General features: G+C 40.3%; 1 protein-coding gene across 5 annotated transcripts in view; it reads left to right on the top strand.

Moving 5' to 3' along the window:
* The window catches only part of SPHKAP (SPHK1 interactor, AKAP domain containing), an 88,804-nt gene that overhangs the window by 48,767 nt on the left and 13,426 nt on the right, over positions 1–26,611 (top strand). For 4 of the 5 annotated variants that reach the window (XM_060767851.2, XM_060767850.2, XM_060767848.2 and 1 more), the window contains exons 4-7: positions 12,274–12,333; positions 14,538–14,672; positions 16,631–16,886; positions 17,522–21,242. In XM_060767851.2, the coding sequence (XP_060623834.2) occupies positions 12,274–12,333; positions 14,538–14,672; positions 16,631–16,886; positions 17,522–21,242 (4,172 nt within the window). The remainder of the gene's footprint in view (positions 1–12,273; positions 12,334–14,537; positions 14,673–16,630; positions 16,887–17,521; positions 21,243–26,611) is intronic. The other variant, XM_060767849.2, reaches the window with a different exon arrangement.

Raw genomic sequence — 26,611 nt, 5'->3', positions numbered from 1 at the left:
ACCTGGATAAGATAGCATTGTGAGAGAAATCAAAAATAATAATATAATGAAGTCAAGCTTGTGCTAAAATAGCATCAAAGAATGGACTGGTGAAAAAAATGTGATATTAAAGTTCAGCTATGACTGTCTTTCCCTGAATTATACAATGGCATTTAGGGTTTCAAGAGCATATATTTAAGTTGCCAAATTAATTGAATTGATGACTGCAATGTAGGTGAACAAGTGCTGATGATTCATAACTCAGACAGAATGTTCATATCAGTTACAGAGAAAACAATGCTTTTTCGTACCACTATTTATGTTCTATATATGTGTGTCAAAAATAGACAACAAACAAGAGAATGAGAATTAACGCCAAAACAAAGTCTAACACCACTAGAAAGGGCAGTCAGATTATAAGGCAGATAATACAAATATGCATTTGTGCATTGGAAGAATATCTGGATTTATCTCAGTGAGATTCTAAACATATCTATTTATCAGAACAACTCTGAGGATCTCTTCACATGTTCCTTTTCAATTTCGCTGGCAGTCACGCGGAGTGCCTTGTGGCACCCCACGTGCCCTCCCTCCTTCCCCCATCAGATGGGGACAATGGGACATTTGGTGCCCTGTCCCTGTTCCCATCAGATGGGGGAAATGGCCCAAACATGCAGGTAGCTCCATTGGAGATACCCAAAACCCACTTACCTCTCTGTTGTTTCCAAGGAAGCATCTTGTAACTCTTCTTTGACACTTGGGGGGTAAATGGTGCTCATCAGGCCCTATGCCCAAAGCGCTTCAAAGGGGCAATTTGCCCCATTGTGATGAGGTGGTAAGACTTTTTGCATCCTGAGGTAAAGGAGCAAATGGCAGTAATCTCAACCTGAATCAGGTTGTGTTCCTAACCAAACAAGATATGTCATCACATGAAGCAAAACCACCAACCATCTGTCTTCTCCAGGCAGTAGAATACAATTATAAAACTAATATTGCCATCCTTTCATAAAACTCGTACTCTTCTGCATCTAAGCATTTCTCTCATTTTATCTTATAGTAAGGCCAGTCCTGGTGATCTGATACAAACCCTATAGAGTTCAATTAGCTTTGTTGCCAGGTAAGCAAGTGAAGAATTATAATCAAAGGGCTTGTATACGTGAACAAAAAAAAAAAATCTTGGTTCACTTCGTATCTAGTGGTGGTTGTCTACAAAATCCTCAGCAACTACCACAAGTATTCCCAATGTTCTGCCAGTAGGCAGACTTTGCTGTGTTTTATGCAATGTCAGGGGATACCCCAGAGTTTGCAGGAAACTCGGGAATATCCTTGGGCTTTGTGGCTGCCCAGACATCTGACCTAGATTTAATAGGCACCTGCTGGATCCAGAGAAGAAATATCCCAGAGTAACTTGTCCTGTATAAACGCAGACTTATTGTAAAGTTAAAGGAATATGCAGGTTAACAGTGAAGATAAACAAATTGTTTTCATTTTTCTCGACTTTTTTAATAGAATAAGGCATGACTAAAACAAGTGCACTCATTTTAAATTAAATGCCAATTAACAGGAAACTGTAAAATTTAATCATAGAAAAGGCATTCTTGTAATGGTATTAAAATATTAGATAATTGATGTGTTGTAATTCTGAGGTTTAATCCTCAAATTTTGAGATTATAAAAGTTTGAAACAATAGAAGTTATTGTTATTATTAATAGTAATTTCTAATGGAAGATATTGGAACTAACATAATAATAATAATAATAATAATAATAATAATAATGTGTTCGACTTGTGATTTTGCGATACAAAAACCAGTATATATATTTCATTTGCTGTGACATACTGTGGTTTTGTGTGAGTAAAATAATAATAATAATAATAATAATAATAATATGCTTTATTTATATTCCGCTCTGTCTCCCTGAGGGGACTCAGAGCGGATTACAGGGTACATATATGGCAAACAACAGTCAGCAGTTATCTGTGACTTGTTAGCAGATTATTCCAAAAATATAACATTAAAGGTTGCCACATTTGCAGTCGCAGCCCAAAAAGTCCGAGCCAAACTAGTAAAGTCCACCGCAGAAGCTAGAAATGGAAATTAAGATATTTTGGGGATGATTCAAATCAGACATTTATAATTGTTATTATGTCACTATTACTCTAATTTTAAAGAGCCAGTATACAGAACTTGTTTTAATATTTAGATTGGAAAGTGCATATTGTACTTTTAAAGGTTGTATATTTTATATTTTATATCATGGCCTACGGCTAGTACAATAAACCATTCATTCATTCATTCATATATGGCAAACATTCAATGCCATTATACAATTGACAACATAGAAAGACAGTACATAAACAGAGGCAAGGCTTCCCTCTTATTTTCGTCTCCGGCATCTGGAGGCTGTGCTCAACTTGGTCATGAGCAGGTGCTATTATTTCATTTTTCGATGCCGAGGAGCCTGTGTCCATGTACGCCTTCCTGATTGAATTGCCAGCATGTCTTCAGAGGCACCTTTTACCTTCCCATAACAGTGGTAGAAGCACTTGAAGTCATTTTTTCCTTTTTCCTTTCCTTTTTCTTTCTTCTTTTCTTCTTTCTTTTTTTCTTTCTATCTTACATTTTTCATTTTTTCCTGTTTACGTAGTGTGCAGATTGTTTTTTTTTTCTGTAATTATAATAAAATATTTTTAAAGTGATTTAGTTTCAAAATAAATCAGATGGGTTGGATCTAGATTAAGACAGTTGTATTAGTCCCTTGGAAATTGAGGAAACAAGTTGGGCATGACTAGTTTAAGCCTCAATTTCACTGGAGGTAAACAGTGGCTCCATGCAGTCATGCCGGCCACATGACCTTGGAGGTGTCTACGGACAACGCTGGCTCTTCGGCTTAGAAATGGAGATGAGCACCACACCCCAGAGTCAGACATGACTGGACTTAATGTCAGGGGACTACCTTTACCTAAACAGTGGCTAAGAACACAGTCTTAACCACATCTTCTCAAAGTTCTGTTAAATTTACAAGGGCTCATTCCCAGGCAAGCCAGGATAGGGTCATAATTCAATTTAGACTCATTTTAACTTATCTTTTGATGTGACAAGTAGTACAATTATGAGATATTATGGACAAACGTATTACCAGGCCCGTAGCCAGGATTTCGTTTCGGGGGGGGGGGCTAAAAAATTTTCAGGGGGGGTTTCTGGGGGGGACTGAGTTTCGGGGGGGGGCTGAGTCTGAGTGAAAGAGGGTCTAGCCTAGCAAACCTTTTGTATCATTACCCCAATACCCCCATGCAGATGGGATATATTGAGTATGGTGATCAGATCATGATATGAATAAATATAGCAGTTTAAATAATGCACCAGTAAGGCCTTTTCGCGAACCACCATGAGAATTTGGGGGGGGGGGGGGCTGAAGCCCCCCGAGCCCCCCCCCCCCCCCGGCTACATGCCTGCGTATTACCAATCAGCAAAAGAAAAAGTAGACTGCGTATATTATTAAATAGCATGGTTTGCTCAAAACATTATGTTGCCTGAATGTAAGAGCTAGATTGTGTTCTGCCCGATTCCACATAGAATGACTCATTATTCTGAATATTTAATTTTCACAGTTGGAAGAGCAGAAATGTAATGAAATACTTAATGCATTGTTAACAGCTGGATGTGTTTTAAGTCTCCTTCAGAAATGTAAAGAGTCATTAGTTGGAGTTTTAAAATAATTAAACCAGTCAACACACTCATATTCAGAGACTTCAGAGTCTTTTAAAAAAATGGATGTGGTTTTCAGCAAAAGCCAGAAGATTGCATAACCAGCTGCCTTGTATTGGCAGAACAAAGCCCCTAATAAATAAATGTTGGAGTATTTCTCTAAGTGTTGCATTCATCACTGCTTTAACTCGAACGTGTTAGCAGTGTGTTACTTAACAGGTTACTTTTAAATTATGTTTTGACATTTCTAACAACAAATATAAACAAAACCAGAAAAATGGCCAACATCCCATGAAATGACCTGAAACATTTTAGAATTAATACAGATCTTGTTCTGAAAGAAACATGTTAACAGGTCATGTTGTTCCTTCTGACATATTCCAGGGTCTGAAAACAGACCCTTAATTTAGGTTAAATGAAGACAACAGAGTATTGTATATTTTTCCATTGCCTTCCTTTGATTAGGTTCACGCCAACAGCAAGTGGTGACCGGAGTCGAACACAGGATTGTGCTTTAATATGACTTGAACACATAATTTCATGATATGTATCCAAACCACAGCATGCCTGAGATTTAGGAATTTTCCATACATCTCTTAATTTTTGCACATTAGGAAACAGAAGTCAAATCTTTTATTTATGGTTTGAAATGTTAGATAACCAGCCACACTATCAGAGCTGTAGTTTGGTCTTCTGCTTTCTTGATTTCTCTCACTTTTTATTGTCTCACCCCCATTCTTAACTAAGAGTCATTTGTAAGACGAATGTTTGTAACTCGGGGACTGCCTGTACTAAATCTAAAACATAATTCTTTGCATAACTCTTCTCTACATTTCATCTTGAAGTGGACCTTTTAAAGCGTGCCAGCGATGTTACTTAATTGGATAGATGGATTTGGTAAGATCAAGCCCCTCTTTTTTGGATGACACAGTAAGATGTCTTCTAGAGAATGTGAGCTCAGTCACAAACGTGATCCTGTCTATCAGGCCAGCTGGGTAGTGTCTATTACTTAAGAAGCATTGATAGCTGTTTATCCTAAATGGATGACCTATATAGAGATAAGACTATAAAGCCACTTTTACGACAGACTTCCTGCCTGCTCTTCCTGTCACTCAAGGTTATAGCTCCATCTGCCAGGAAGCCAAGATATAAATAGAGTGCAGCACAAAACGTAACCCCATCATGTTAACCTTCTTCCTTGGAACAGCCATGGTTTGGAAGGCCTCCATGTTCCACTCCCCCTTGTTGACGCAGGTTAATGGTATTAAGTGCAGTTTTGCTGTATCCTGGTTTGGAGTTGGTGTTTTGGAGAAGGTTGAGCATTATAATCATTAAAAGCATATTAAGTGTAATAAAACAGTAGTCAGTTTCACGAAATCAATAACATTCACAAATGTGGAGCAGATATTTAAAAATCACAAGCCAGGTGGAGCAAATCTTTTTAGAAGGTCAGCTCAGATAACAGAAGCCTGGCAGAACAGAATGGGTTTTGTTGAGTGTCTAAAAGACATTATATAGACAACAGGAACAAAATGCAAGTGCCAAAAATGAAAAGGCCCTCTCTCTGGGAAAAATTCATCTAACCTTAGAAACAACAATCATCCCATGAAGGTGTGATGAAGCTCTTCACACTCTCATCAGACGAACTGATTTTCCTCATATGCCGCTTGTTCTCCACTTTCAACACAGAGCCCATTAAACAACGCACAGGGACTTCCGGCCAGGCTCCATGCTGAAAGGGGAGAGCAAATGGCGCACGCCACCGCCATTGCAACACAGGAGGCTTCCCATGTTTCCTTTGGAACAATTGGGGAAGCCGGGGGCAGCGCTTCCCCCATTGGATGGTGGTCCAGGTAAATCGGGGCATGGAGCGATGGGTTCTTCACTCCCCATGCTGGGATCTCATGAATTTGCCACAATTCATGGCAAATCCATAGCCCTTTGTGATGAGATCTTAAATTTCCAGGAATATTTATGTGAGAATTTCCATTCCAGGTTATTTATGGTCTTAAAAGCCAAGGCTAGCCCTTTGAATGAGTCTGGAAACGCATCACTTTCTTGTATTAACATTGTTCGGTGTGCATTTAAACATTTTCTACACACTTCAAGTAGTGACTGCATTAGGATTATGATGATGAGATTTGCAAACTTTTGGCTCCTGTGCTTCCCCCTATTTTTCCATGGCCAAATCAACTACAATTTACCAAATGATGGTAAACGGAAACACTTCAACTTCAAATAGATTGATGAACCCATTTTGTTTTAACAGGCAACTGTTAAGATTAACCAAATTTCTAGCATTTGGACATAGACTGTGCTAATTTAGTCATTTTTTAAATCCTGAAAGGTTCTGATGTCCTTATAGCTGGGCAGCAAAGGAAAGAACAGAATCCTGAGAACCTCACAAAGCCATCCTTGTAAAGGTTAACCCTGGTTCAGTACTATATTAGAATGTATAAATTGGTCCAGAGAAGCAAACTAGCAACAACCTTTATCCTACTTATGGATGAAATAGAAAAGTAAAAGTTGTATGTATTTTTCATCATAGAAAATGTCTACATTTTGTGTTATCTAGAAAAGCCAGAAGAGAAAGAAAGTACAGATTTCTCATGCTGCTTTCTTGATACTTTTCAGCACAATCAGTCACAAATGCCCTGTAAAAACAAATAAGAAACAGTGGACTAATTTTGGTAGATAGTTCAATGAACAGAAAGCAGAAAGTAGCAGAAGCAGATAGGACAAGGAAGCATGGAAAGGGGAGTGGATGTGTAATTAACATGAGAATGGAGAGACTATGAGAGAAGGAATGGGTGAAGAGAGGAGCAGCAAATGAAGCATTTGTTTTATTGCATCTGTGACCAAGCAACTGTATCTGCATCCACAATCAACACTGTACCAGACGTAGTACTCGTTATTCCCATTTAAATATTTGTTATTTCACAATACAAATACAAGGGAACTTAGTGTCCCTGCTAAATGGTTGGAAACCTAAAAATGCCTTGCTCGTCAAAATTACGTCCAGAGAAGGGTGACCAAAATGGTAAAAGTTTGGAAACCAAGCCCTATCGGGGGTGGATTAGAGAGCTGGGAATGTTTAGCTTGGAGAAAAGAAGGTTAAGAGGGGACATGACAGCCATGTTTAAATATTTGAAGGAATGTCACATTGAGGAGGGACACGCTTGTTTTCTGCTTCTCTGGAGATGAGACAGAGCGACGGATTGAAATTGCAGGAAAAAAGATTGCACTTAAACATTAGGAAGAACTTCCTGACAATAAGAGCTGCTCGGCAATGGAATATGCTGCCATATTCCATGTGATGTCCCCTCTGCAGGGTTTTAAGCAGAGGCTGGATGGCCATCTATCAAGAGTGCTTTGATTGTGTGTTCCTGAGTGACAGGAGATTGGACCGAATGGCTTTTGGGGTCTCTTTCAACTCTGTCTGCTTTTTGGAGAGAAAAGGCTGGAGCAAAAGATTTTTCTGCCTGGGGAAGAACAATAAGAGGTTTTCACTGCTCAAGGCAATGCACACAGTACTGAAAGCCAGCATATTATTTTGGTACATGATGATGCAAAATATCCCATACACATTCCTCCCTCATCCCTATCCTTAAAAATACAGCCATAAGGTAGTAAGTAACTTAAGAATTTGCTCTCTCTTTTTTGGCACCCAAAATACATTGCATCAGGTTCCCATCTTACTACCGTGGGGTGGATCTGATTCTGTTTAAATTAGAATATTCTCAAACAGCATGCACCAAAGCACATGGTAAGAGAGTGTCCCTGTGTGCACTTGAAAACTAGTGGGGACAAATTCCTGCCAGAGAACTCAGGGGGGGATCGAGAGTTGGGGGCATGAGATACTTCTGGCAATATGGCGCGGGCTGTCTTCAGCACCATCCAAAGCCAAGATCAATCGGAGGGCACAGTGCCTGCACACCTGCTCTCTCCCTAACTCCCAGCATGGATTTGAGCAAATTATTGGTGCAGTTTATTTTACTTGACAGGTTTATGGCTCAGCACTTTGACATCCACCAGAACAATTGGTGTTCTTCAATAGGCAGGGAGAGCAGATGGCTGGATTATAATATTTTGCTGAAGAGACTGTTTTGCATTATTCCTAAGAGGCATCAGAAGTAAGAAATGGAGCTTCACTTTGAGGAATGAAATGGTGGAAATAATTATGAGACATTTCGGCCTTATTTTTTTTGTTTATTCGTTCAGTCACTTACGACTCTTCGTGACCTCATGAACCAGCCCATGCCAGAGCTCCCTGTCGGCCGTGGCCACCCCCAGCTCCTTCAAAGTCAAGCCAGTCACTTCAAGGATACAATCCATCCATCTTGCCCATGGTCGGCCCCTCTTCCTTTTTCTTTCCATTTTCCCCAGCATCATTGTCTTCTCAAAGCTTTCCCGTGTTCTTATTATGTAGCCAAAGTACTTCATCTTTGCCTCTAATATCCTTCCCTCCAGTGAGCAATTGGGCTTTATTTCCTGGAGTATGGACTGGTTTCATCTTCTTGTGGTCCAAGACACTCTCAGAATTTCCCTCCAGCATCATAGTTTAAAAGCGTCTATCTTCCTTCACTCAGCCTTCCTTATGGTTCACCTCTCACATCCATAGGTTACTACAGGGAATACCATTGCTTTAACTATGTAGATCTTTGTTGCCAGTGTGATGTTTCTACTCTTCACTAATTTATTGAGATTGGCCATTGCTCTCCTCCCGAGAAGTAAGTGTCTTCTGATTTCCTGGGTGCAGTCTGTGTCTGCAGTGATCTTTGCAGCTAGAAATGCAGTCAGTCACTGCCTCCATGTTTTATCCCTCTATTTCCCAGTTATCAATCAGTCTGGTTGCCATAATCTTGGGGGTTTTTTATGCTTAACTACGGCTTTTGCACTTTCTTCTTTCACCTTGGTTAGAAGGCTCCTCATCTCCTCGCTTTCAGCCATCAAAGTGGTATCTTCTGCATATCTAAGGTTGTTAATGTTTCATCCAGAAATTTTAGCTCCAGCCTTAGATTCTTCAAGCCCCGCACATCACATGATGTGTTCTGCATACAAGTTGAATAGGTCGGGTGAGAGTATACTTTCCTGCTGTACTCCTTTCCCAATCTTGAATCAGTTGGTTGTTCCGTGGTATGTTCTTACACTTGCTACTTAGTCGTTATACGGATTCCTCAGGAAGACAGACAAGGTGGCTTGATATCCCTATACCACTAAGAACTTGCCACAGTTTATTATGATCCACACAGTCAATAGCTTTAGAATAGTCAATAAAACAGAAATAGATGTTTTTCTGAAACTCCCTGCCTTTCTCCATTATCCAGCGGGTATTGGCAATTTGGTCTCTTGTTCCTCTGCCTTTTCTAAACCCAGCTTGTACATCTGGCAACTTTCTCTCCATGTATTGCTGGACTCTTCCTTGCAGGATCTTGAACATTACCTTGCTGGCATGAAAAATAAGTGCCACAGTATGAAAGTTTGAGCATTCTTTAACATTTGACCATTTACCTACCCCTTAATGACTCAGGGTTGCATTTTGCTTCTCCCCAAAGAAACATAGCAAAAAATAGTATTTTCATTTCCAGATTTCAGCTGACCCCAGCTCTAAAAATGATGTGTATCCAGATGCCAAAATTGCTCGAGAAGGTTTTGAGTGGTTCAGCATTTGGTTATGTGACTGTGGGGAAAATATTCTTACTTTTCTTCTTTTTCCCTTCAGAATGTAAAATCTCTGATATTCTCTCCAACATAGATCTAAAATAATTTAATTTAATTCTATTTGAGATTGGAGTATGACTTGACAAACACACTATTTAATTCATAGGATGCAAGGGGAAGCAACCTGGCACTAATCATGCATAGTAGTGTAGGCGCAGAAGGCAGAAATTTGGGTTCATAAATGAGTGTGTATTTGCTTGTGTGTGAGGAAGAGCTGTTGATAATTTTGCAGTCATCCCTCAATGTCTATGAAAACAGTGTTGAATTTTAGAGAACATTTTTTAAAGAACAGTATTTTCATTTAGCACTTAAAGTGTTCCAGGCCTAATAGCTCTAGATCTTCAGATATTATGTTGTGATTATATAATCATAACAATAATATCTTAAGTTCCCAAGATTTTTTTTTCAAATAGAGGCAATCTGCTGATATGGCTATGCAAATAGAACCAAATTAGCAAACCTGTTTATCTGATCTAAACTAAATAATTTATTAATTAATAGATTTCAGAGTTTGATACAGGCCAGGGATAAAAGTTAATGTTAATAACTATGTTGGAAAGACAATGGGATTCTCGTAACTAACAGAAACCCTTGAACGTGTAATCTGCACACATGTATCCATCCCAGGCACAACTTTTTTTAGAGAGGTAGGTGAATCTACAATTTAGAATTAATGCAGTTTGACATCACTTTAATGGCTCAAAGGTATGGAATCATGGGAGTTATAGTGAGACACTGGCACTTTTTGGCAAAGAAGCCTAAGGCCTTATAAAACTACAACTCTCATGATTTCATAGCATTGAACCATGGTAGTTAAAGTGGTGTCAAACAGAGACACATACAGACCACTTATTTATTTATTTTAGTTTCTATCCTTTCTTATTGAGAAAACATTGAATTCGGGGCAGCTAAATTTTTTGTAATATAGTGCCAGAAGTTTTATTATTTAATGAAATCGATTTGGTTAGGCAACATTTTATAGCAGTGTATTTCTTAATGTTCTTAACATGCGTATATATTTTCAAGGAAAAAGCAGTACCAGCGAATGGGCTTTTTAAAAGCCCATTAAAGATTATCTCTATGGGCAATGTACTTACTTGCAGACTTAGAACACTTCAGAGCTGTTTTATTACTTTATAACATTAAGGCTTTGACATTTATCTTTTTAAGAGCAAATGCTTCTTAACAGTTAGCCTAGCATTAACCAGCATGACTGTAGTGACATGAACAATCCGACTGACATATATATGGCTTGAAGAGAATGTCATGCTATTTTTGGTCAGGATATTATGTAAAAATAAATAAATAAATAAATGAGATAAGAAGTTAGAAAAAAGATTTTGTCCCTGGAAGAACTGAATTTGTCTCTCTCTTCTGCATCCTATTGTCCGTGACAGCCAAGCAGAACTATGCTCTATGCCTGGAAGTGCCGAATGCCAAGAAAGGCAGAACTAAGTTAATGTAAAGCTCAATACACAAGTTGGGTTAGGCCACTGCTGTTTTGTGAACAAAACATGCACGTTTTTGTCCTATGACCACTCATTCCTTCTTTATATCATCAAAGATCACACACATTACAAGGCAGATAGAATGATTGCATATAATCAGAACTATACTCTGACTTCTCTTCAGATTGTATACTCAGAATTCCCAGAAGCTGCTGGAAGATTTCTAGCCACCTAGAGATACCAGGTGGCTATTTACTCGGAATTTCTTATTTAAGGTTCCGCAAATGCTGTTAAGTCTTTTGGTGCTACTATATTTCTTCATACGATGCCAACAATGGGGGTATCTCTTTGGTGTCCATAAATTTTGGCTGACACGAGGGCTTGTTGGCTGAATCTTCCACTCATCGCCCAATTTTTCCCCAGTTTCTTCAACTTTGGCACACTGTAGAATAAGTAATAGGTAAATACAGTTTGCCTAAATTTTGTACTGTAGTTGAGACATATTTCTTAAATTCTCCACTTGAAAAATGATTAGTTAGCTTTGCTCATTACCTCGGACTTTGACATAATTCATCCTGCTTGCCAAAATAAACAGATAATAAATCTAAGCAAATATAATCTTTCAAATACATCCAACAGAGAAGAAATCTATGGTATATCACTTTATATAAAATGTGTAAGATCTGTCATAGGTGAGCCCTGCCTGTTGGGCCAATCAAAATAGAAGAACGCCATGACATGTCTTACACAAGCTGTGTCTGTTTAATGGGGCAAGCGCTTCCATTGCTCTCAGTTGCATCCTGGCCCTAGAGAAGTACTTCAGTCTGATTACCTTGCTGCTTGCTCTCAGCTTTATTTTTTGGCTTGGCTAGATTTGGCCTCTCTCTAGCATTGAATCTTTTTTTATTTTCCTTTGTTTTCTTGATTCTTTTTATTTAGTAGGACTGGGAGTTGGGAAAGTGCAAACAAGAAATGAAAAAGCTTTAGAAGAAGTTGTTTACTTTTTTATTAGTAAAGATGAAAGTGTAATAGTGGGGCACTGGGCCAATACTGATGTACATCCCTATAATTTTAATAGATGTACTAAAAGTGGGAGTAACATTGGATTTAGATTCTGAAATCATCCAATATAAACGGCGCTAGCCTTGCAGCTGGAAGACTCTTGGATGTCTGATCAACAAATTTCACTTTGCAGAGTTCTGAATGTAATAATTTCTTTATTTCTTGGGAGCAGTTAGGAGGTGTTGACCACTTAACAGTTTAACTTACAATTTTTTTACTTTTATGTCAGAAGCTATCATGAAGAATGAAGAAAAAATGTGCCTATCTTTACCTCCAAATATTTTGGAGAGATGTCCCAAGGCCCATTCAAAATCTACCCATCCTTTTCTTACCTTCCTTTCTCTTTCTCTGCAGGTTTGCTTTGTGAATCTGGATGCACACAAAGATGATTGTGACAATGAACTCATGAAACAGGCAAGTGCTCCTCAAATGCTCACACATTGTGCACATTACATAAATATTTCCACATACATAAAAGAAAGCAGAAGAATGACTAGGTGTTTGAACCACTTCCCAGACCTATGGAAATTAGGAGATAAATCACCATTTTGATAACAGAAATTGCACCCGCCATATATCTAGCCTCTATAAGGAAGGATTGGTTCACACAAACACTACCTCCTCATGAGTATGGTTTAGCTGCAGGTCCACTGGAATTTCAGGAAACTCCCATGGATTCATCTAGCAAATGTGAATTTGCCAATAGATTCACAGATAGAAGAAAACAGTTCCATCCTTCTAGTTCAGTCTAGTTCAAATCCAGTAGTATTTAGCCATGACAGTTTATGTTTTCTGTAACTAATTCACATTTACCAGTAGTTCAAGCAACATTTCACCCCAGTCCCTACATTTCCAATCAGTAAAGAAATAAGGCCAGAGAAAGGCACCATATATCTTGGCAGGTGGAACTAGAATGCTATTTCTAACAATTTTTATTACTTTTGGAAAGAGAAGTAGAATTATACAAATCTCAACAATTCTGCAAGGTTAAATAGAACAAATAGCAATATTCCTTCGACAACTCATTGATATTCCACTTACATTTTCACTCAGTTTGCTATGTCCTATTTTCTTAGCCTTACCAGGGGCACTCCAAGTGGCCAGCTACTGGTCAAAGGACATTTAATCAACTACCAAGCTTGCAAACTCTGTTTTGTCTGTTTGTTAAAAATTTGTTAAAAATGTAATACAATTGTCTGGTTGATACTGACACGATAAATAAAATAGCCTTACCAATTCTGCACTTATCTCCCACTTCTGTCCAAGTAGAACTAGAATACCATTTGGCCTCTTTGAGGAATCTGTAACATTCACATGTATATGCCTGAAATTGCCAGCTTCCAGAAACTAAAACTGCAACTAGGTTACACCAAAGTTCTCTAACTTTACAGAGTTTCCCCTGTTGCATTAATGAAATGGATGTTTGCATTTTTAGACTACCAATTACCTGTGTGTTTAGAGCTATGTATTGATTGTGCTGCTCAGCCTTTGCACAAGACAGCAACATTGCAGAAATGAATGTGCAATAAAAAGAACACTCCTGTCAAATTGAGCAGGGCCAGACAAATACAAAATGTGTTTCTGCACAAACCCAGAGCCCTCTGAACTCATCACTTTTATCGTTCTATATGGTACTGTTTTTTGATGTTATGTTTTATTGTGAAATGTTTTTATTTGGTTTTGTTTTGATGCTATCTTATTGTGTTATGTTTTTAACTTTTTGCTTCTTGGGCTTATCTCTTTATAAGCCGCCCGGAGTCCCTTAGGGGAGATAGAGGCGGGGTATAAAAATAAAGTTGGGTTTATTATTATTATTATTATTATTATTATTATTATTACAGTTCTGCTAGCATGATCTTGAACTGAATATGGATTTTGTACATTAGACAGTGTCCATTCCCTTTCACAGGGGACCTTATGGATGAGTTATGTATGGATGTGTGGTGTGTTTTGAAGTCAGAGGGCTTTTTCCTGACCTAGAGCACAATACTATTTATTTATTTATTTACAGTATTTATATTCTGCCCTTCTCATCCCGAGGGGGACTCAGGGCAGATCACAATGCACACATACATGGCAAACATTCAATGCTGTTTTTAGACATACAGACAGATAGCGGTAATTCAGCATTTTTTTTCAACTCAAGTTCTCGGAGGTTGCTCGATTCTGGCCACGGGGAGCTGTTGCTTCATCCACTATGACGTCAAGCCTTTGATTGTAGTATTTCCACCTCTTTGATCTCTGGCATTTTTATGCTGTCATAAATTAACCTCCCCACTTTAAGTGGTCCCTAATTTCTCTACTCACAGCTCACCTGTTTTCGAACTGCTTAGGCATTTACCTTCCTTGCCAAAATAACTTCTGGGAAGCATTACTTTCTTCTGCCTTGCACTTTTAGATGACCTACCCACCAAAGAGCATGTCTCACCAGGGAAAGTCCAAAATTGTCATTTTTGCCATATAAAACTTACATGTTCAAACCAACCTGTGCCCATTCCTATGGAATTTGCAGCCAAATAAATGTTGAGGGTGTGTCAGGAGTGACTTTGACTTTATGTCTGATAGCATGACTGGTGAAAAGTATAGGATACCTTGTGATAGTCTTTTATTTATTGCAGAAGTTGGTCGGCATCTCCCCAAATCTCCCAAAGCTTATCAGCTCTATGAATGTACAGCCACCAAAAGAGAATGAAATCATCCTGCTGAGTGGGTTAACATCAGGGAATCCTCAGAGTGATTTTGAAGTACCCCAGGTAGAAACTTTATATTTATCTTCAACTCTCCTATAGGTTTTTCATGCTTTGTTTTTTAAAACAAAAAAACAAAAACAAAAAAACAAAACAGAAGGTAGAAAGGGTTGGATTCTACTTTGCTGGTGGAGAGTGGTGCTGAAAATCATATACACACTGACCCTGGAGTCAGTCCCAATGAATTCAATATGATTCACCTCTGAGTAGGCATTTTTATTATTGCACTATAAGAACAGCTTTATTTTAGGGTATATACATATTGGTTGCTATAGTATGTTTATCTAAAAATATTAACTGTATTAATTACTTCATCCACAGCCTTCTGTACTAGGATAAACATTGATACACCCACATCCATATATTCAGAAACATATTGTATCCAAACCAAGCTGAAAAGTACATATGGGCTGAAATTGTATGCATAGTGACCCTGGTTTTTGAGTAAAGATGTGTACGATTTTTAAACTGCAAGCTTGTATTTGTCCCCCATGGAGTAAGTACCATTCAGCATAGTGGGGATTATTTTTAACTAAAGATGCCAAAAATTGTGCTGCAATATGTTCCCCTTAACCAGCCTTATTCATTTCAGCTGTTGTTAAAGCATAGGATGCTATTGCCTTCATACATTGAGACTTCTTTCATAGGAAAAGGAATGATATAAAAATATATTTTGTCAGTAGAATGCAATGAGAATAGTGTTGTCGAAGGCTTTCATGACCAGAATCACTGGGTTGCTGTGAGTTTTCCGGGCTGTATGGCCATGTTCCAGAAGCATTATCTCCTGACATTTCACCCAAATCTGTGACAGGCTTCTGGAACATGGCCGTACAGCCTGGAAAACTCACAGCAACCCAGCAGTGAGTACTGTTCTCATGTGAAGAGTATGGATGTGTTGCAATAGCAGATTCCCAGATTAGTTTAGTGTTTACACCTTATTTTATTTTTCTGATTGTTTAATATTTAATTTTTATTTTACTTAAGTGATATTTGTCTTTACTGTTCTAATGTAGCACAAATCCTATGTAAAATCATACTGTGTATTTTTTACATTAATATTGAAATCTGAAATATATATAGAAATTCCTTACTGGAACTCTTCTCACAAAATGAAAAGTCCTCTTTCACCAGTCATGGTAGCTCAGCCACAGGATGCGCAGGGATTATAGCATGTTAAGAATGGGCTGCACCACCCACCCATCTCCATCCCAGGACCATTGAGAGCAAGCCTTGACTCACCATCTTGGGTTTATTATTTACAGGATTTGTATACCGCTTTTCTCACCCCGAGGTGGTTGCATCTACACTATAAAATTAATGCAGTTCGACACCACTGATGGTGCTATAGAATCTGCGGTTCGATGCTATAGAATACTGGGCGTTGTAGTTTAGTGGAAGCACCACCATTCATTAGCAGATTGGGCTAAAAAAAAATTGTAAAACTAGAACTCCCACAATTCCATAGCATTGAGCCATGGCAGTCAAAGTGGTATCAAATTACATTAATTCTACAGTTTAAATACACCTTCATACTTCTGTGATACTGGAGAGATGAGAATTTTGCCAAGGACTCCAAGAGTCATTGGGTGTTGGAAGGGTTTTTTAACCAATGACCACAATTGTTGATATCCTTTCTATACACACAAAAACCAAGAACCAGTGATCATGACAGCCAAAGAGTACAGGTTGAAAATGTTGCTGCTGACACTCTGCTATTATGTGCCTTGCAGTCCTGTGCAAGTTTGCACATAAGTAAATTCTGTGAGTTCAGCGAGGCTTCCTTCCCAATAAATGGGTTTAGAATTGTTGCCTTAAAGCATAATAAGCACAACATAAATTTGGAATATTTTACAAACAGCATTTATTGCTGCAAATATATGGGAGAGATTAAAAGATTTTGACTTGAAAAGTCTTCATTTTCTCGTTAATTGCATAACTGTTTGGGTGATTTCTCCTCTCTCTAGTGTTCTTGGCTGGCAGATGTCTGTCTGGTTCAGTGCGCAAGAGGAAACAGAAAGAACAGCACAAGCTGCATCATCTTTGAAATAAACAAGTTTCTGATTGGGCTGGAGCTTGTGCAGGAGAAGCAGCTGCACATAGAGGCTGGTATCTTAAAGCCTGAGGATGACACTAATTGTTCAGTGTCCTCAATAGAGGAAGATTTTCTCACAGCATCTGAGCACTTTGAAGATGAGAATGAGCCTGGTGAATATGAAAATGGTAAAATCTAGGTGACTTCTTGTAAATTTGTCTATTCATACCAAATCCATGGGGGATGACACTCCTGTAAATTACCTTTGATGTTAATGAGAGCATTGACCTTTTTATTGTAGCTTAAAAGCAATATAATAAGGGGAGGGTAAACATCCTTCATGCCTTAAATATAGCTACTCATGGAATAGATAAGTAAAGGTAAAGTTTTCCCTTGACATTAAGTCTAGTCATGTCCGACTCTGGGGGGAGGTACTCATCCCCATTTCTAAGCTGAAGAGCCGCCATTGTTTGTAGACACCTCCAAGGTCATGTGGCTGGCATGACTGCATGGAGTGCTGTTACCTTCCCACAGAAGTGGTACCTATTGATCTACTCACATTTGCATGTTTTCAAACTGCTAGGTTGGCTAAAGTTGGGTCTAACAGCGGGAGCTCACCCTGCTCCTTAGATTCGAACTGCCGATCTTTCAGTCAGCAAGTTCAGCAACTCAGCGGTTTAACCTGCTATGCTACCGGGGCCTTGATATGTGATTATTATACATGATGATAGCACACTCCCAGTTATGATGAGTTGTCACTTGCACTATTCAAGAAATAAGGCATTGTTTTCTAAATAGTACCTCATTGTTTTTCTTTTTCCAGTCCACGATCATCTAAGTATTACGGAACCTGTCATAGAGCCCAAAACATATAGAGGGAAAGAATTTGAACATCTACATTGCCAAAAGGCCACATTGCCATTTACCCTGGAAGCAAATCGTCTTAACAAAGTTAGCCACACAACTTCTGCTAGGACTTCAAGCTCCTCTGAAGAAGAATGCAATGGCGAGGGTGAAACTGATATTTCCAAAACTGTAGATAAAGCCATTAAGCAGCTTCACTGGAAAGTTGATCAAACTGGAAAATCCAAGCCATTTTCTAATACAGATTGCCTGGATGACTTTTCTGATTTATCAGAAGATGTTACTTTGACCATAATGGCCAAGGAAGAAGGGATTTCTTTGGATGATGCAACAGCATCGCAAAACACTCATTCAGACACACCAGACTGTAGAACTGAAAGAACATCCCATGTTTTCATTCCAAATGAACAAGCTACTGCAGGTCAGTTTGCTACAAATCTGGCAGAATCTGTCCTGCAAGATGCATTCATCAGATTGTCTCAGTCTGCTTTCCCTACAGAGGCTGCTATCAGCATCTCAGTTGGTAATTCCTTAACTTCACCTTCATATGCAACACAGAATATCATGAGCTCCCAATCATGGAGTGAACTCCCCAAAATTGTTATAGTGCAGAGTCCAGATGGTTCTGATAATAACATTGAGTGGCCTGGGTCCAATTTACCAGGTATGTGTCCTTGGTCTGAAGGCGAACGTTCCATAGATGAAGTCATAGATCATTTGCAAGGCAAGAGCTCCAGTGGGGGAACTCAGAGTGCTTTAGAAGTAGCTTTGGCTTGTGCTGCAACAGTCATTGGTACCATTTCAAGTCCTCATGTCACAGAACAGCTCAAAAGGGAACAGGAATCCGTAAGCACTCCAACTAATCTGGTTGATAATGAAGAGTCAGAGGAGTTATCTTCCCAAAGTGCGAATCACTGCACACCTGTGGATTATTCATTTCCATCTGCTCTGTGTGGCATGACTCAAGTTGCAAGTGCTGTTGCTGTTTGTGGCCTTGGGGAAAAGAAAGATGACAAGTACCCTGTAACTTCAGGAGGGCTTTTGTCTGCAGCTGAGACATCAGCCGCTATTACTCTTCGTTACAGTATAGCGATAGGGAGCAGCATGGAAAACCTGAACTATAACATTGCACAAATGCTATTCAAAGAGGCATCTGTAGTGTTAATGAAACCTGAAACTTACAGGAATGTAGGAGACTTTATGGAGTCTATGAATGAGAAAATTGTTCAGGCTGCGACAAAGCCCTCAGTTTCCCATTTAAATGAAATTGTTATTGATGATCTCGCCCAAAATTTGTCCAATGTTATTCTTACACACTCAGTGGAAGAAGTCAGGAAAAAGCAGTTAAATGTATGTTCAGACAGAAACATAGACCTTCATACCCAGGATGTCTTTATTTCAACTGTTAATAATCTACTTTTTAATGTGCTATACTTCACTTATAAGAAAGTGAGTGATGTTGCACAGCTTAGTGGGTGTTCGAGTACTCTTCCTGAAGATAGCCTTAGTGCTCGGGTAGTGGAGAACCAATCAAAAGAGACAACAAATGATCTGTCAGAGCACCCTCCAAACCGCTCCAGCAATAAGCTTTCTAATACCATCTCTGGCTCTAATCATGGAAAAGAGGTTGCATCTGCAAGAACTTTGGTGAAAGATGCCAAAGGGGAAGCTGGACCAGGCACCTTTGAGTCTGCTGCACTTCATGCAGATGTGCCAACCGGGGCCAATGCACGTAGTTCATCCTCTGGAAAAAGCTCTCCCAAGAAAAAATATCTCAAAAGAAACATGAGAGAGTGTTACAAACCCACAGATCCCAATAGCATTGATCAAACTAAGAAAAAACTCCAGTCATTTACTGGCAAAGACTCTACAACAGCAGCAAGTGAATGCAAATATGGCCTTCAAGAACTTCAGTCTTCCAATGGGAAAATCAGTAGAGAAAATCAGGAAAATCATAAATGTGATGTAGGATGGCACAATGAAACCCAACTCACTCTGTCGTTATTGGGCAATCCAAGTTTTCCACCTCCCCAACCTCTGCTACACATGAAGCACCCACCAGACAAATACTGCCTAGCAGATTTTGCAGAGGAATTGGCAGAGACAGTGGTCTCTATGGCAACAGAAATAGCTGCCATTTGTCTTGACAATTCAAATGGCAAGCAACCCTGGTTCTGTTCATGGAAGAGAGGAGATGACTATTTCATGCCCCAGGCTTTGGCATGCCGGCCTGTTAAAAGGAAGAAGGAGACACCAGTTGTGAGAAAACATCGGCCACCTAGGCTTAGTGAGATCAAGAGAAAAACAGATGAGCACCCCGAGCTTAAAGAAAGGCTTATGAATAGGGTTGTGGATGAATCCATTAACCTTGATGATATACTAGATCCCAGCAATAGCTTTGCTAGTGAAGTAGCTGCTAAAATTATGAATTTAGCTGAACTCTCTGTGGCTGATAATGTCTGGCAGAGTCCGAACCATCCTCGAAATAGACTACACTGTGACAGATGGAGCAGAGTCAATGCATCCAGCTGTGAGAGCATTCCTGAGGAGGACTCAGATTCCAAAGGGCCTGCAAATACTTTAGGTCTCATGAACACTTTAGGACAGCCAATGAGCAGGACCAGTTCTGTCTCCAAGCAGTCCAGCTGTGAAAGCATTACGGATGAGTTTTCAAGGTTTATGGTCAATCAGATGGAAAATGAAGGCAGAGAGTTTGATTTATTACTTGACTACTATGCTGGGAAGAATGCAAACAACATCTTGACATCTGCACTGCAGCAAGTCACCAAAAAAAATGGGCACCTCAATGTTAGGTCAGGTTGTCCATCCAAACAGTCCAGCACGGAAAGCATTACAGACGAGTTTTATAGATACATGCTAAAGGAAATTGAAAAAGAGAATAAAGAGAATGTGTCTAGAAGCTCAAAAGACTGGAATAGCAATTTATTGCCTCCTTCTCAACGATCACCCTTTTGCTTTAGGCAGTCTTCAATGCCTGATAGCAGATCCTCAGCATCAAGGCTAACAGTAAATGCGCCCATCAAAGCAAATTCATTAGATGGCTTTTCTCGCAATGGTCACCAGGATTCTTTAAGTGTGCAGCCAATCAGCACAGTGTCCGCTTCAGGACTTTGTAAATCAGACTCTTACTTGTACCAAAGATGTCGGACTGATCAGGTAACTGACATGCTGATCCATGAGACATGGTCAAACTCCATTAAAGCTCTAATGTGTAAAAACAAAATAATAGTCGATGATGGAGAGGTTCCTGAACTTGACCAGCATCCTCACAACTCCCCACCACAAGTCCAGCAATATGCAAATAGGTTAGCCGCAAATATAGTCGAAAGTGGGAAAACATTAATTTCCATCCACCAAGATTCTATGGAGAGAGATCATGTGACAGAAAGCAGCCATATTCCACTAGGGATGCAAAATATCAGTAAATCAATAGGTGATAGAATAGATTTAGATGTGAAAAAGGAACACACAGCATCTCCTGGCTCTTTTCCTACAAACCATCCAAGCTGTTCCGCATACCTAAGGGAAGTGCCTTTAATTCAAATAGAGACAGATCAAAGAGAAGACCTTGATGAAGATTCAGAACCTGGAACTGAACTTACCATTGCCTCTGAGGAAACTAGGGAGCATCTAAACAAAGACAAGCCCTCAAGTAACAGGTGAGTTTCATCGCCAGACTAAAGAGTTTAGGATTTCATAACTGATTTCTGCAACCCAGTAGTCTGGATATTTGTCAGAGCTTGGAAATGTTACTTTTTGACTACATCCTGAATTTAAGAATTATACTCCAAAATGTATTTTTCTATACCACAGAAAGCAAAGTCTTCCTCAACCCCATCATGTAAAGTTTTGTTTATTTTTAGAGCCATGTCAGACTTCGTAGAATTTGTATTTCTGTTCTTTCCCACAATGTGGTAAATGCACGTTTTGACTTTTGTAAGGATACATCGTTCAGGGTTGCTGTGCTATAAATATTATCATGTATCTTCAAGTTGTTTCTGATTTCTGGTGACCTGAAGACAAATCCTATTGCTGGGTTTTCTCGGCAAAATGTGTTATAAGAGAACATTGTGTTTGTTCCTTCTAAGGCTGAAAGAATGTGACTTATTGAGCTTCACACAGTATTTCAGTGGCTGAGCAGGGATTCAAACCTTAGTCTCCAGAGTCATAGTACTTTACTCAAGCCAATATGCAATAGCTCTCTCTCTTGCGCAGTGGTTCCCAACCTTTGGTCCTCTTAAGTATTTTGGACTTCAGCTCCCACAATTCCTAAAAGCTGGTAAGCTGGCTGGGATTTCTGGGAGTTGAAGTCCAAAACACCTGGAGGACCAAAGGTTGGAAACCACTGCTCTAGTGCTATACATATTTACCTAGAAGCAAGCATCATTCGGCATGTTGGGGCATATTTCTACGTAGACATGTACAGCAAAAAGGCAAGAGATTTTCTGTGAGATCACCAGAGCATTTGTAGTAAACTGACAAGGATTTCCAATATCCGATTGTTTAATGAAAAAAGAAAATGGAGTTTCCCAACTATATTAGACTGCTGAAATGGAAAAAAAGGTTTCAGCGGTGAACAATAGATTTTTGTGTAAATAGACTGTAAGCTAATTTCAGTTCTGTTACTGGAAACAAATTCTTGGTCTCAAAATATGCCTTTTAATTCCAACTAGCTTGGGGACCCGGCGTTGCCCGGGTTATTAGAGAAAGTGGGTAATGGCGGTTCTGTATGCCAAGTTTGGTCTTTATTGGTATTTGGATAACGGCTGCATTATTTTCAGGAAGTGAGTGAAGGCCCATCCTCCTACAAACAGCAGCAGGATATAGAGTGGGTCATGGGGGCTCTGTGTGCCAAGTTTGGTCTTTATCAGTCATTAGATGAGGGTGGCAGTGGTGTCAGTAAGTGAGTGAAGGTACCGCAAGTCCCATCATCCAAAGTCCATCCTCTTTCAAACTGCAGCAGGATGTAGAGTGGATCATGGGGGCTCTGTGTGCCAAGTTTGGTCTTGATTGGTCATTAGAAGAGGGTTGTAGCAATCTTCGGAAGGGAGTGGAGGTACTTGAAGTCCCATCATCCATGGTCTGTCCTCCTCCAAACTGTACCAGGATGTAGAGTGGGTCATTGGAGCTCCATGTGCCAAGTTTAGTCTTGATTAGTCATTGGCAAGGGTCTCAGTGGTCTCAGGAAGTGAGCAAAGGTACTTCAAGTCCCATCATCCATCTCCATTTTTTTCCAAACAACACCAGGACGTAAAGTGGGTCATGAGAGGTCTATGTGCCAAGTTTGGTCTTGATCCGTCATTGGATGAGGTTTGCAGAGGTCTCAGAATGTGAGTGAAGGTACTGGAAGTTCCATCATCCATGGTCAACCGTCCTCCAAAACTGCAGCAGGCTGTAGAGTGGGTCATGGGGGCTCTGTGTGCCAACTTTGGTCTTGATTGGTCATTAGATGAGTTTTGCAGCAGTCTTGGGGAGTGGAGGTACTTGAAGTCCCATCATCCATGATCTGTCCTCCTCCAAACCACACCAGGATGTAGAGTGGGTCATTGGAGCTCCATGTGCCAAGTTTAGTCTTGATTAGTCATCGGCGAGGGTCTCAGTGGTCTCAGGAAGTGAGTGAAGTGACTGCAATTCCCATCATCCATTGTCAAATTCTTCCAAACCGCACCAGGATGTAGAGTGGGTCATGCTGGGTCTCTGTGTAAATTGTGGTCCTGATCCATCATCGTTGGTAGTTGTAATGGTCTTAGGAAGGGAGTGCAGGTATTGCAAGTCCCATCGTCCATGGTGCATCCTCCTTCAAACTGCACCTGGATGTAGAGTGTGTCATGGAGACTCAGTGTGCCAAGTTTGGTATTTATTGGTAATTGGATGATGGTTGCAGTGGTCTGAAGAATTGAGCAATGGTACTGCAAGTCCCATAATCCACGGTCCATCCCCGGCCAAACCGCACCAGGACGTAAAGTGGATCATGAGAGGTCTATGTGCGAAGTTTGGTCCTGATCAGTCATTGGATAAGGTTAACAGCGGTCTCAGAATGTGAGTGGTGGTACTGCAAGCCCCATCATCCATCGTTCATACTCCTCCAAACTGCAGTAGGATGTATAGTGGGTGATGGGGGCTCTGTGTGCCTATTTCGGTCTGTATTGGTAGTGTTCTGACCCAGCCCCCTTTGGCCTTTCCTTTCCTCTCTTTGTCATCTCGAAATGTTGGATTTGAGGCTGGCCAATCAGAGACCATATGCAAATTTCCTTCTCATGTCCCCGTTTCTGCCATGAACTCTTTTCTCCACCAGGGGCTCCTCTTGAAGCTGGCCAATCAGAGACCATATGCAAATAGCACCACTGCGGCAGCCAATCCGAATGTTGGAACTTTCAGGCTAGCCAATCGGAAAGCTGCCACAAACACGTCCGCCCTCCACACTTCTGCCCTTCCACTACAAACACTCTCTTTTATTATATACTAGCTTGGGGACCCGGCGTTGCCCGGGTTATTAGAGAAAGTGGGTAATGGCGGTTCTGTATGCCAAGTTTGGTCTTTATTGGTCTTTGGATAATGGCAGCATTATTTTCAGGAAGTGAGTGAAGGTACTTGAAGTCCCATCATCCATGGGCCATCGTCCTACAAACAGCAGCAGGATATAGAGTGGGTCATGGGGGCTCTGTGTGCCAAGTTTGGTCTTTATCAGTCATTAGATGAGGGTGTCAGTGGTGTCAGTAAGTGAGTGATGGTATTGCAAGTCCCATCATCCAAAGTCCATCCCCTTTCAAACTTTCAAGCAGGATGTAGAGTGGATCATGGGGGCTCTGTGTGCCAAGTGTGGTCTTGATTGGTCATTAGAAGAGGGTTGCAGCAATCTTTGGAAGGGAGTGGAGGTACTTGAAGTCCCATCATCCATGGTCTGTCCTCCTCCAAACTGCACCAGGATGTAGAGTGGGTCATTGGAGATCCATGTGGCAAGTTTAGTCTTGATTAGTCATTGGCGAGGGTCTCAGTGGTCTCAGAAAGTGAGCAAAGGTACTGCAAGTCCCATCATCCATCTCCAAAGTTTTCCAAATAACACCAGGAGGTAAAGTGAGTCATGAGAGGTCTATGTGCCAAGTTTGGTGTTGATCCGTCATTGGATGAGGTTTGCAGAGGTCTCAGAATGTGAGTGAAGGTACTGGAAGTTCCATCATCCATGGTCCACCCTTCTCCAAAACTGCAGCAGGATGTAGAGTGGGTCATGGGGGCTCTGTGTGCCAACTTTCGTCTTGATTGGTCATTAGATGAGTTTTGCAGCAGTCTTGGGTAGTGTAGGTACTTGAAGTCCCATCATCCATGGTCTGTCGTCCTCCAAACTGCTCCAGGATGTAGAGTGGGTCATTGAAGCTCCATGTGCCAAGTGTAGTCTTGATGAGTCATTGGCGTGGGTCTCAGTGGTCTCAGGAAGTGAGTGAAGTGACTGCAAGTCCCATCATCCATTGTCAAATTCTTCCAAACCGCACCAGGATGTAGAGTGAGTTATGCGGGCTCTCTGTGTAAATTGTGGTCCTGATCCATCATTGTTGGCAGTTATAATGGTCTTAGGAAGGGAGTGCAGGTATTGCAAGTCCCATCGTCCATGGTGCATCCTCCTTCATACTGCACCTGGATGTAGAATGCGTCATGGAGACTCAGTGTGCCAAGTTTGGTATTTTTTGGTAATTGGATGAGGGTTGCAGTGGTCTGAAGAATGAGCAATGGTACTGCAAGTCCCATAATCCACGGTCCATCCCCAGCCAAACCACACCAGGACGTAAAGTGGGTCATGAGAGGTCTCTGTGCGAAGTTTGGTCCTGATCAGTCATTGGATAAGGTTAACAGCGGTCTCAGAATGTGAGTGGTAGTACTGCAAGTCCCATCATCCATGGTTCATAGTCCTCCAAACTGCAGTAGGATGTAGAGTGGGTGATGGGGGCTCTGCCAAGTCTGCTCTGTATGGGTAGTGTTGTGACCCAGCCCCCGGCCTTTCCTTTCCTCTCTTTCTCATCTCGGAATGTTGGATTTGAGGCTGGCCAATCAGAGACCATATGCAAATTTCCTTCTGTCATGCACCGTTTCTGCCATGAACCCTCTTCTCCACCAGGGGCTCCTATTGAAGCTGCCCAATCAGAGACCATATGCAAATAGCACCACAGCGGCAGCCAATCAGAACGCTGGCACATACACCGCCCTCCACAATTCCTATACAAACACTCTTCTTTATTATATATATAGAATAGAATATAGATATAGATATAGATATATAGATATAGATATAGATATAGATATAGATATAGATATAGATATAGATAGTATGTCTATTTTTGTACCTGGTTTTTGTACTTGGGGTCCCAAGTAAAATAAAAAATTAAATCCAACAAACCTTACAGTTCAGATGGACAGAATAGATCCCATAGGCTTCATTTGGATCCCAAAGCCATTTTGAGGTCCCAAGAAGCCCTTAATACTTCCCTCAATTGTAAAGAGAGAAAAAAAAGCTTTGTGGGGAAACAAACATGAAAAGCATCTCCTACACCCCTTAGGAAAAATTGAAAGCTAACTCACTGGTTACAAAAGGGCTTATCCTAGGCCTAAAATACCACAGAGGAAACATGATGAACATATTCCTTATTAGTGAGAAGGAGGTTATTTCTTTTAAGTTTAGAAAACTTGGGAAGGGTTGTTTGCCTTCCATATGGGACCAATATAATGACAGGAAAAGGTATCCCAGCTCCAAGGGCCTACCACTGATTCCCATTGCTGGTTTGGTGGCTACTGAAACTCCCTAGGTCCCTTTTTTCTAGCCAAAGTTTCAATTCACTGTAAACTTTCAGGAACAGCATGTCTGTCATCTTTTAAATGAGTTGCAGGACCCCCTGCCAAAATTTAGCATCGCAGAATATGCATTTTTTCAAACCTCAATTTCCTTCCCTTGGGGAATGGATGTTGATGCTATGCTGACCTCTACATGATCCCCAGAGCAGACTTACCACAATTACCTGTCCATTTTATTTATTGTATCAGA

This window comes from Anolis sagrei, chromosome 3 (assembly GCF_037176765.1).
Source record: "Anolis sagrei isolate rAnoSag1 chromosome 3, rAnoSag1.mat, whole genome shotgun sequence".
Taxonomy (NCBI): Eukaryota; Metazoa; Chordata; class Lepidosauria; order Squamata; family Dactyloidae; genus Anolis; species Anolis sagrei.
This window is presented reverse-complemented; position numbering and strand designations above follow the sequence as displayed.